At 39.5% G+C, this 12,182-nt stretch overlaps 1 protein-coding gene across 1 annotated transcript in view; it reads right to left on the bottom strand.

The window, feature by feature from the left end:
* LOC309702569 (uncharacterized protein) overlaps window positions 1-11,736 on the bottom strand; it is a 1,256,944-nt gene extending 1,245,208 nt beyond the window's left edge. The window contains 5 exon segments of the mRNA XM_082527162.1: window positions 3,779-3,892; window positions 5,223-5,324; window positions 6,717-6,836; window positions 6,921-7,052; window positions 11,673-11,736. Of these exon segments, the coding sequence (XP_082383288.1) occupies window positions 3,779-3,892; window positions 5,223-5,324; window positions 6,717-6,836; window positions 6,921-7,009 (425 nt within the window). The 5' untranslated portion in view covers window positions 7,010-7,052; window positions 11,673-11,736.
* Window positions 11,737-12,182: the final 446 nt, after the last annotated feature.

Raw genomic sequence — 12,182 nt, 5'->3', positions numbered from 1 at the left:
TTCTACTTTTTCTGCATAATCCATCATACAAAATGTAATCAAATGGAAAAGTCTCTTTTTTTAACTTGTTTTATTAGTTTTAATCTATTAACTTTATGCATCAAGCAAAAATTTAATTATATGCAACATTCTCTGACTTGAATAAATTAGTTTAACATTTAAACCTATTTTCTACACATTCCAGCACATAAAATAAAATATTTGTTGTGTTTACACTCACTCTTTCAAATAGATGCAAGTAAAACACAGCAGAAAATAAATAAAGTCAAAGACTCAGCGGTCCTTTTGCTCTATTTTCATCTGTAAAGCAGGACTGCGGTAGGCAGAGGTTTACCCTGGTGCAGGTGTGCAGCGGTCAATGGAAGAATCCGCGAGTTTCTCTGTGAGTTTCCCATTACGTCATAGCGCACTCAGTGCTTGCTCGGAAGTTTAGGGGTTTTTTTGCTGTAAAAAGAAGTTTTCTTCCCACGCACAACGGACGCTAATGTTTTTGTCACTTTTTATGGAATCAAACTCAAAGTAAGGTCAGTGCTTCCACGCTTTAAACGCTGCACGCTCATACTCTCTCCTGCACTCGATATATGATCCACTGTTGATCTGCACACAGCTGTTGTCACTAACGGCGCACTCGCTTACGTCACTGTCGTGAGACATTCTCGCAAAAAATCACGGTTTTAGTAACGCAGTAACGCAGCGTTCCTATGGGAAAGTAACGGTAATCTAATTACCGTTTTTGCAATAGTAATCCCTTCATTTACTCGTTACTTGAAAAAAGTAATCAGATTACAGTAACGCGTTACTGCCCATCTCTGTGAACAACACAGGAAGATGATCAGAGATGCACAACTCAGATATTTCAGTGACGCACATATCCAGCCCGTGGGAAAGCTCCAAGTCTAGTGTGTGACCTTTTTCATGAGTGGGACCAGTAACCCACTGGGTCAAGTTAAAAGAGTCAATAATATTTAAAAAGTCCTTGACCAGAAGTTTAGAGTCACAGCAGACATGGATGTTAAAATCACCAAGGCAGCATCATCAGAAGACATAGCACACCCAGCTCTATTTGTCCATGAAGCCAGATAACACACACCAATGAGTTAAACTGCAGGAATGTCTTAAAGACATAAAGACCTGGATGGCCGCTAACTTTCTGCTTCTTAATTCAGATAAAACTGAGGTTATTGTACTCGGCCCTGAAAACCTTAGAAATATGGTATCTAAGCAGATTCTTACCCTGGATGGCATTACCTTGGCCTCCAGTAACGCGGTGAGGAACCTTGGAGTCATGTTTGACCAGGACATGTCCTTCAATGCACATATTAAACAAATATGTAAGACTGCTTTCTTCCATTTGCGCAACATCTCTAAAATTAGAAATATCCTGTCTCAGAGTGATGCTGAAAAACTAGTTCATGCATTTATTACTTCCAGGCTGGACGACTGTAATTCATTATTATCAGCATGTCCTAAAAACTCCCTGAAAAGCCTTCAGCTGATCCAAAATGCTGCAGCAAGAGTCCTGACAGGGACTAGAAAGAGAGAGCAGATTTCTCCTGTTTTGGCTTCCCTTCATTGGCTTCCTGTTAAATCCAGAATTCAAAATCCTGCTCCTCACATACAAGGTCTTAAATAATCAGGCCCCATCTTATCTTAATGACCTTGTAGTACCATATCACCCTATTAGAGCACTTCGCTCTCACACTGCAGGCCTACTTGTTGTTCCTAGAGTATTTAAAAGTAGAATGGGAGGCAGAGCCTTCAGTTTTCAGGCCCCTCTTCTGTGGAACCAGCTTCCAGTTTGGATTCAGGAGACAGACACTATCTGTACTTTCAAGATTAGGCTTCAAACTTTCTTCTTACTTAACGATTAAGCCCCTGTATTCCACCGTTATATGGAAATCAGCCATTATAACTTGTATCAAATCTACTTGTACCTCACAGTTTTCTAAGCACACAGAGAGCAGTAAACCTCAGAGCAGCAGCACATCAGACTGTGCAAAAAATCTAGAAGAGAAAATATTTCGACCCATTTCTAAATGATTCTTGTGACCATGCTGCACCACAACACCTGATCTCTGGTTTCCTCACCTCTTCAATCCCACTTTAATACTTGACTAAACTCATTTTCCTGTTTAGGTGTTGAGGCAAAGCCACCCATCTACAATGCAGGCAACAGCAAACGGAGTTATTTTTTCTACTTTTGTGCTACAAAATGTTCAAGCTGATTAAATTTATTAGAATAAAAGTTCAGATAATTTTCTCATATTAATGTTGGAGGTAAAAATTCAGGTAACTTTGCACAAAAACTGGCAGAAATTTCCTTCAAAGATGGAGTTTTTACTTTAATACTGTGAGTACATTTCAGAGCCTGTACTCTTTTACCTTTACTTGAGTAAAGAAGCTGAATCAGTATTTCAGCTTTAAGAGGCTATTTTAACACAAACATCAGTCCTTCTACTTCAGTATGTTTGACACTTTGTTTACGCCTAAATTAACTTTACTGTTAACGAGTTTTCATGTTTCTGTAATCCACCAGTGTGCTCATGCTTTTTTAAGTGAAAACATATTTTAATGATCAAATATAATTATGTTTGTTATTTGTGGATTTTAAATGTCCTTGACAGAGACAGATGATGATCATTATCCTGCATTGTGGTCTCAGGTTTGGTCGAGCTAGCACAAAGAATGGCTATGTTGAACTTCCTCCTGGGATCTACTAAGAAGTGAGTCCAACATTAGCAGGGTCTCTTTCCTTTATCTGGATTCACTTTAGCATTCACAGTCACGTGAAGCTTGTTATTAACTCGATAAGTCAACCCAGGGTTTCAGCTGAGCGCTCACATGAAACACATGGTGTTGGCAGCATCTGATCAATCATATTCATGGAGACGTGTATCAGCAACAGAGCAGCTGAGTTTGCAGAAGGAAGTCAAACTAAACCACAGGAACAATATGAGGAGATTACACACATAATAAAATACTAGCAGTAACACAGCTGCTGCAGACAAATCAGTCGTTTGATCGTGTGTGAGAGGAGAAGGACTGTAAAGGAGTTTGGTGTTAAAAGCTCTGTATGAATGTGGGAGACTTTGAAGTGCTTTAAAAAGGCCAATATCAAATAAAAGGCAGCAAAATTGCTGAGTGTGAAAGTCACCAGACTTATCAGACCTCTGTGATTAAGACCTGTAAGAACACCTGTTTGTACTTGTTGGCATTATATCAAACACACACGTATATTAAGCCTTTGTTTGAACTCTGGTTGAATTTGTTACTTTCAGACTGTGAAACATCACAGAGGCTGCAGCTGCAGATCTTTTATTCACCTGGAAATTTACTTTAAATGTTAGATGGAAAATGTATTGCTCAGTTTAACCAAAGTAAGAACAAGAATCCATAAACCTTCATAAAGACAAACATCTCCCAGAACATTGAGCTGCTGAATTGTCACTGAAGGGAAAAACTATTTGTCCTCCTCCATCCAACAACACCTGAAACACCTGAGTGGAAGCTCCTCCCTACACTGTGTTTGAAGCAAAGCACAAAGGAGACACCTGCTGGAGCAGCTGGAGTCCTACAGACACTCAGCCTCTTCACTACACAAACACCTCCTACAACATCCACTCTTTCCACTCTGACTGCTGTGTTTGTGGAAACACTCCAACACACACCGCTTCACATACCAACATAGAAATGTGTGTGAAAAAGAGCTGAGCTGATATTAAACATGAGCATTTATTCAAAAATACAGAGTCAGGAACAACATCTAGACACACATTACCTCTCAGCAGCAGAAGAACATCCTTTAAAGTTTAAATCAATATACTTCGACTTGTTGCTCTTTAAGGAAACACAGCTGGGTTCAGGTCCAGGAGATTCTGGCCTCTTATTGATCCTAAAAGAAAAAAAATATATGTAAGAGCTTCATGAGACAGTAAGGAAAAACTGGAAATATTAAATTAAAGACATGATGAACAATCTCATAAAAATAATGTACTTACTCTTTGTCACATAACAGTCTTTTGTTAAAGTTTACAATAACACCCTTGCTTAGTCTTTGCTCTGTACTGCAGTACTTGCACTGGTTTCACTGGACAAGTCTGCATGTGAATCTACAACTGATCTGACATTGTGGCACAAACACAGTAAACAAACTCTACGAGCACCTTGTTTCATGTGCAGTGGCTTTCTTCTCATTCTGTTACTGAACACTGTATGAAAAGCCTCTCACTGCCAGCATCCTTCCAGCCCCATGACAACAAGACCAACTCACATCTTCACAACACCAAGAATTTTTCCCCTTTTCTTTGGAGAAACTGAGAAGCCAATAGGATTGTAGCTCAAACTTGCCCACAGTCCTGCTTCATCACTGCTCACTCCTACCTGTGTTGGTGCTCAGTGGACAGACATAGCCTGCTGCTAGCATGAATGCTAAATGTACTGCTGTGGATGATCAGCAGAAAAACATGTGGTCAGTTTGACTGTTTGCTGTATTTAAAGTGTTTTTCTCAGTTCATCTGTATTCAAAGTGCATTCGGGGCTTTAGCTGACAGCTCTTTGTGCTAACAAACTAAACTCTCTTAGTTTAAGCCAACAGACTTTACCAAACACAAAGCCTGCTGCTGCCTCCATGGGTTAGCTTGTGTGACTGGTGTTTGCACCAATGAAATCTAAATCACACCAATGTGTCCTCCAAGGTGTTTGGTAGGAGCACTGAGTGAAACATAAGAGCTCTGGTAAAATAACAAACAGGGCTGTGAGAGCAACTGAAGTGATAAAAATACTGTTTAAAGATAAAAAAAACACGTTGATGTTCTCTCGTCACCTAACAAAGTCCAAACCCTGTGAACTATTTTAGCTTTAATAACTGTGGATTCAGGTATCCTGAACCCATCTTTGGACATTTGTAATGAAATATTTTAAAACTCCATCAGAGACTCCTGATGTGGCTGTTTGGAGAAGGAAAAGAGGGACAAAGTGGAGCGTCGAGCTGAGGCTTCATTCACTGCAAACCTACAGTTATGTTTCCTTATTTCTGCTGTTTGCATGTTCACAGCTGAAATAAAGCCGCCTCTTTGACTTCATCCTGTTGTGTTTGGGTCCAATCCTGCCTGCCACACAGCGCTACAGGACAAAGTCTAAGATTTTTATCTTTTTAATGAATCTTTGGTCATATTTATGCAGGAAAACACAAACATGTAAAGGAGTCATCACAGGTCTCTGACCTCGTTGGTCCAGGTTCAGCACTGAAGTCTGGAGAGTAATGTTTGGACCGGTCACTCCTCACAGACGGACAGCTGGATCCTGCAGACTGTGACCTCTGACCTCTGCAGACACAAACATGTTTTATTCAATGATCAATTCTCTGATAAAGTGATTGAAGCAGCTGTGATCACACAGACTGCAGATAATGCAGCTGTTTCCTGTCAGTAACAGTCCTCTTAGATTAGAGTTAAGCTTTTTACAGGAAAACAAATGTCCCTGAATGCAACAGTGAGACACAGTCTGCCTGTGTGGCTGTGATAGCTGCCGTTAGGAGCGCTCATGTGTTTGCAGTTAGACGAGGAGATGTTACCATCATGGACACGTTAACAAATCCTGCAGCATCACGTGGCACAAACACTTTGTGTTCCTGTCATCTGCAAGCAACAGGAAGTTCATTAATAAAGGCGGGATGGAGACGCGACTGTGATGGTTCTCCTTCATCCAGCTGTTACACACATCTGGGCTCACAGGACGAGCCTTTGTCTAATACAGCAGCTGCTCTCTGAACACTTTTCTGAAGAGGAGCTGCACAAACCTTTGTTTGCTTTCTAGAGCAGCGTATTGTAAGAGTGTTTAGCTTATTTTAGAGTTTAGAAATATGTTATCATAGAATGTAGAATTATTGTAGAGACACTGTTTGTAAAGTAATAAAGGCCTCATTGTGTTGTGAATTTAGGAGTAGATTTTAGAAGGCTTCTCCTGAGTGGAAATTCCCCAGAGGATGTTTTAAGGTGGGGGTGTTAACATTTGTAACTGTGGGGGTTTTATGACCTTTAGAAAGTCACTTACACCCACAGTGTTTTAACTGTCACGCACACACATCCACACGCACACTCACTCATGTGCACTCACACATACACACAGGTATGCGTACACAGTCACACACGAGCACTCACATAGACACGTGGGAACGTGCACATGTAGGCATTCACGTGCTCGTGCACATAGACACAGACAGAGTTTGCAGCACACCGTAGGGGGTTTTATGATGGGGTCACTTCTATAAAGCTGGCTGTAACTAACAAAGGGGTGAAGATTTTTGCAGAGGGACACCGGCCTCATCTTCCCTTCTAGAAGTGCATGCTTAAAGATGAATCAAGATTTTGTAAAAATGACTACTGAGTCCGGTGCCATCTCTGGATGCTCGAGGAATAAAAAGAACCGAGGTAAAACTGATTTCGTAACAGTATCAAAGTCAAACTACCCACTGCTAGCAGCTGTTTCTAGCATAGTTTAGGATCCAGATGTGTGAGGTCTAAATTTACACCTCTGATTAAAATACATAGTTAAAAACAGCCAATTGAGTCCAAATGTGTCTTAAAACCAGATAAACTGACAGTTACAGCTGAGCCTGTGTGTCCTTGGAGACACTGCTCTGCTACAGAGATGCATTTTAGAAACCAGGAAACATCAAAATCATTTAAATCAGAGAGTTCTTGTTACTAACAGCTCACCTCTCTGCAGCGGACACAGGCTGGGATTTAAAATCAATGGGGGAAGACCGGCAACTCTTGAAGGACACAGAGCTGGAATCTGAATCAGAGTCTGAATCAGGTTCAGGTCCAGGCTGGTTCCTGTGAATAATGATGGAGCAGTGATGTGAGTGCTGAGCTGTGACATGGAGAAGAGTCATGGACAGTTAGAGATGGTCATCTCACCTCTGAGCTTTGGTCTGGCTCTCATGTTCCCCACACAGAGTGCTTTTAGAGGGAGGGACTCCCTCCTCTCTGTCCTCACACTGATCCATGCTGCTCAATTCACATCAGCTCACACACACTTTCTACCTTCACCTGCAGAGGAAACACAAATCATTCATGTGCACATCAACTGAGAGCTGCAGAGGTCGTGTCTGATGTGTTGGACTAACATCCATCTGAGACGCAGCTTTCATCAGTTCACTACAAAAAGTGTCACAGAGCCCAGTTCAGCCTCCAAATCCTCCATTACTGTAGTCCTACTGTTAAGGTTCAAAAATTGAGGAGGAGAGTACAAACCACCATGGTCCAGAAGATCTTGGTCAAACAATGATTTTAATGAATACACACGTGTGGGAAGAACACTCTGTATGCAGACAGCAATTGATCTTCATCTTAATCAAAGCATACACAGATTTTTATAGCATCAGGGTTTGAATTAATGACGGCCCTTCATACGTCACAGACAGAATATATACATACGTCAACTCAAAACCACAATGACTTTTAACACAGTTCAAAAGAACATTGTCTTCTATCTTCATGACAGGTGCATCCTGTCACTGCCGGATGCTCGCTTGTCATCTTGACACCTCAGCAGCAGTTCTGCGACAAACTGCTCTTTTGCAACATCAGCAAAACATTATTAAACTTTCATCTATAAATGATTCTCTCTAACTGTGTGTGTGTGTGTGTGTGTGTGTGTGTGTGTGTGTGTGTGTGTGTGTGTGTGTGTGTGTGCTAACCACAATTGCACCCTGTCTCACCTCGCCGACTAGCTCCTGACCTCTAACCAGACAGTGAGACAGAAACCACTCTCAGATATGTAATAACCGAACTGAAACTATGTATGTGTCATCTACTAAATAAATGTTTTAATCAGGAACCTCTACTAAAAGCTTAATACAAGAATATGAACATATAAAAGATATTAAAATAACCTGATATAAGTGTTTTGTAAGCATGTATTGCAATTCCTTCTATGTTCTAGTTTTCCCTCAACATGACTCATCTGGACAGTCACGCCAGTGAAGCTTAAGACCCTTAATAAACCTGAACATCAACTCAAATAAGCACAAATATGCATTGTGTATAAAATAGTTATAACTTCACCTGGAATACAAAGTTAATATAATAACTGTATGCATAAACATCTTAAGGCCATCTTAAAGCTATCTGTTACATTGTTAGAGTAATGATCATACTGCAGATTATATTATTAATGCAATGGTAATGATGATAATTATTCAACAATAGCAGTAAAATAATTTCCCTGCTCCACACTACAAAGCAGCAGGTCAAACATGGCTGCAGACAGCAGCTTTATGTCAGTAACCATGTCCAGGACCGAGCTGACTGCTTACAGAGCTCATACTCTAACTGCTAGCTGCTCTGCTAGCTAAGCTAACTCAGTAACAGTGACTCTGACAGCAGTTACTGTGGAACAGCGGCCGAGCTCAGGACACATTCAGTGTGTTTAGTCTTAGTCCTGGACTCTGATCCAATGGATTCAATCCAGCTCAGAGTTTCATTCAATTCAATTCAATTCAATTTTCTTTATTGTCCCACAAGGGGAAATTAGTTTAGCAGCAGGAGGATAAGAACAACAGAACAATACTATAAAACAATAATAACAATAATAATAATAGAAAATTCAAGGACAATTATTTGCCATTAAGGAGACAAGACGCAGTAGGGATAAAAGAGACCTGGAGTCTTTTAGTCCTCCTCGGAGGTACTCTAAAACGGCGGCCGGAAGGCAACAACTCAAACTCACTGTGAAGTGGATGGTTCACACAATTAATAATAGAATGCGCCTTTCTAAGCACGTTTCTATTGTAAATGGCCAAAAGTCCATCTTGCCAGCGCCCTGAAATTTTGCTAGCGGTTTTTACCAGAAGTCCCAACCGATTCTTATTCTTCACCGTCAGGTTACCAAACCAGGCAGCGATACAAAAAGACATCACAGATTCGATAAAACTTCTATAAAACAAAGACAACATCTCAGATGAGACATTAAAAGATCTCATTTTCCTTAAAAAGAACAGTCTTTGTTGAACTTTTTTAGTAGTGGCATCAGCATGAGATTCAAAACACAGTTTATGGTCAAGCACCACACCTAGATATTTATAACTCTCAACGATCCCAATCTCGGCAGTTTTAATGATAGTGGGTGATGAGCTATAAGAGGACTTCCTAAAATCAATAATCATGTCTTTAGTTTTTGACACATTTAGTGACAGGAAGGACTCATCACACCAATTCACAAAATCATCTACAACCGGTCCATGGCCTGACTCGTCATGTGTTCATCAGAATAAAATACATGTACTAATATAACAGAAGTAATGCTCTGAATGCAGGACTGTAATGGAGGATAAATAAGGTTTTTACAGCCTGAAAGAAACATTCAGTTCATATATTTAATGCATATAATTTAATGCAGATCTGTTAAATGATGATGGGTATGTTAAGATAGTTAAAGAGCTCCTCCATAAAATGTACAACAATGTAACAATTGGCAATTACATACATAGATGGGATTTTTTTAAATTTAAAGTTAAAGAATTTTCAATTATGTTTAGTAAAATGAAAAGTAGACAATAGAAGGAATTTGAAAGTAAATTACTTTACAATATAAATAACTATTGTAATAGACATTTTATGTCAGAGGCTGATAAGAAATCCCTGTTGTCTTTACAGGCTCAATTAGATAATCTATACAAGAAAAAGGCTCATGGAGCTTACATTAGAGCTCGTGCAAAATGGATAGAAGAAGGTGAAAAAGTGATTCATATTTCTACAATTTGGAGAAACGGAAGCAAGAAAAGAAATTTATTAATACAATAATCGTAAATGGGGAGGAATGCACAAATCATAAGACTATAGCGGAAAAAAAACATAAATTTTACTCAAATTTATACTCCTCGAAATATTTAATCACTGATTCATTAACTTGTTTTGATCAGATTGAATCTTATATTCCAAAAATCGATTCTGTATTCAGAGAAATGTGTGATTCTGATATATCACTGGATGACTGAGATCAAGCCTTAAACAAACTGAAAATGGACAAAGCTGTTAGGACAGCTTTGAAATTCATGAGTTGTTCGCACTAAAGTAAAAATGTGAATTACTAACTATTCATGATTGTGACCTAGTAGCTCTCTTAACATAGCTGTTAAAACTGACATTAAATATTTGGGTGTTATAATGTCAAAGAACACAAATAATAGAGAAAATCTAAATTTTGAGCATATTACCCAGAAATCTAAAAAGATTTTAAACAGCTGGCTACAAAGACACCTCTCCATCTTTGGACGTGTCTTGCTTACTAAAACAGAAGTTATCTCTCGATTGATTTATCCATCACAATGGTTATATGTTTCCAATAGTCTAATCAATAATATAAATCGAATTAATTTCAATTACATTTGGAGAAACGAGCAACATTATGTTAGGAAGAAAAATATAGTGAAGTCATTTGAAGAAGGAGGTTTGAATGTGATTGATTTTGAAGCAATGATGGTTCCATCAAACTCAAATGGTTGCAATCTTTCATAAATATTTCAAACGGTATTTTGGTTTTATTTCCCCAAAGTAATTTTCAAGAAGCTGGGTGGCATTGAATTTCTTATAAAGTGCGACTTTGAAATATCCAAATTAAATTATCCAATTTTCACAAACAGGTTCTCCTTTACTGGAAAATGATATACAAGCATATTTTTTCTCCACATACAAATTCGAATTGGAACAACAGATGTATACGATAAAAGAAAATCCATCTTTTATAAGGATTGGATGGATCATGGCATTTGGACGGTTTTACACCTTTTAGACAATGACGGAAATGTGTTAACATATAACAAATTCATAGATAATTATGGCATATCATGTACTCAGAGTAAATTCATTAAAGTTGTGAAAGCCATTCTCCCTGCAATGATTCAGATGTCTTCCCCAGATTGAACAACAACCTGTCAACAACATGCTGAGCTGTGACTCTTCTTCCCTCTAAAGTCCTGGTGTTAACACTCACCCTGCATCAGCTTCACCTATTTTTAAATTGTTTTTACTTTTCAAACCGACGGATCATTTGAAGCCAACCATCGAAAAACTGCTTCAGCTGTGTTTGATGTTTATGCTACAGCCTGTTTACCAATATAATCAATATCAGATATCAGAGCAACAGAAACCTCGGTGATCAGGATGCTGGGACTGAGAACAGGAAGTGGCTCAAACGTCACAGTTTCATAACGTCACCCTGAACTCCACCCACGGAGTTTCTGTCGCCATTGTAGTTTTTAAAGTCCCGTGATAAAGGCGGGTCTTTCTGTGAATCTGCACGCTCATTGGCTAATAGCTCGAAATTGACACATCATTATCCAATGAGCGTGCGGGAACTTCCGACATAAAGTTGTTTCCTTTGAAAAACCAAAGTCTGATTATTTTTGCCTCCACTGACGGAGCCTGTTGTTCCCGCCACAGAGACACAGTAATGTCAGAGCGGTGTTAACACTCACCCTGCCTCAGCACAGCTCTCACTCTCCTCCTGCTCTCTCACACTAAACGGAGGCTCAGCTAAACTCACTTCCTCTCTACTTACAGGAAACCAGCGCTCAGAGGAGCCGACCGGCCTCACATTTCACCCACAGACACGAACAGCGTGGAATTATTTTATGTCATAAGAAGAAACATATTCATGTTAACGCTCACCTGCCTCACGTCCACCTTCCTCCTCCTGCTGCTCTGAACGGAGGCTCAATACTTTCACTTTCACTACTGCTCCCTAAACACAGAAGATGCTGGGACTTGTAGTTGTTTCCTTCCTGTGCGGTCTTCCTCTTTGTTTGTGTTTGTGTTCAAGTTACTTCGATCATGTAAACATCAACAGAACACGTGAAGCCACACAGAGTTTGTATGTCGAGGTGGGTAGGAGGGTTTGAGGGTTTGGGGAGGGGTCAGAGGGAAGAGGTCTCGGCAGTTGCAGGATCTCTAACATTAGAATCTAAAAATGTGTCTCATATAGGTGTTATTTTGGTACTTTACACATCACACAGTTTCAACAACTCCTTATATGGTACAAGCTCCTCTTTTCTTTCTGGCTTCCTGTATTTATTAATATGCTTGTATATTTCTACACTAACTTCCTGTTTTTCAGTCTGGCTGAGCACTTAGTTTGTGAGTCAAAAGTGGCCTTGCTTTACAAACCTTCATTATTAAAGT

The sequence above is a fragment of the Aulonocara stuartgranti genome, assembly GCF_965226115.1.
Source record: "Aulonocara stuartgranti genome assembly, chromosome: 3".
Lineage (NCBI taxonomy): Eukaryota > Metazoa > Chordata > Actinopteri > Cichliformes > Cichlidae > Aulonocara > Aulonocara stuartgranti.
This window is presented reverse-complemented; position numbering and strand designations above follow the sequence as displayed.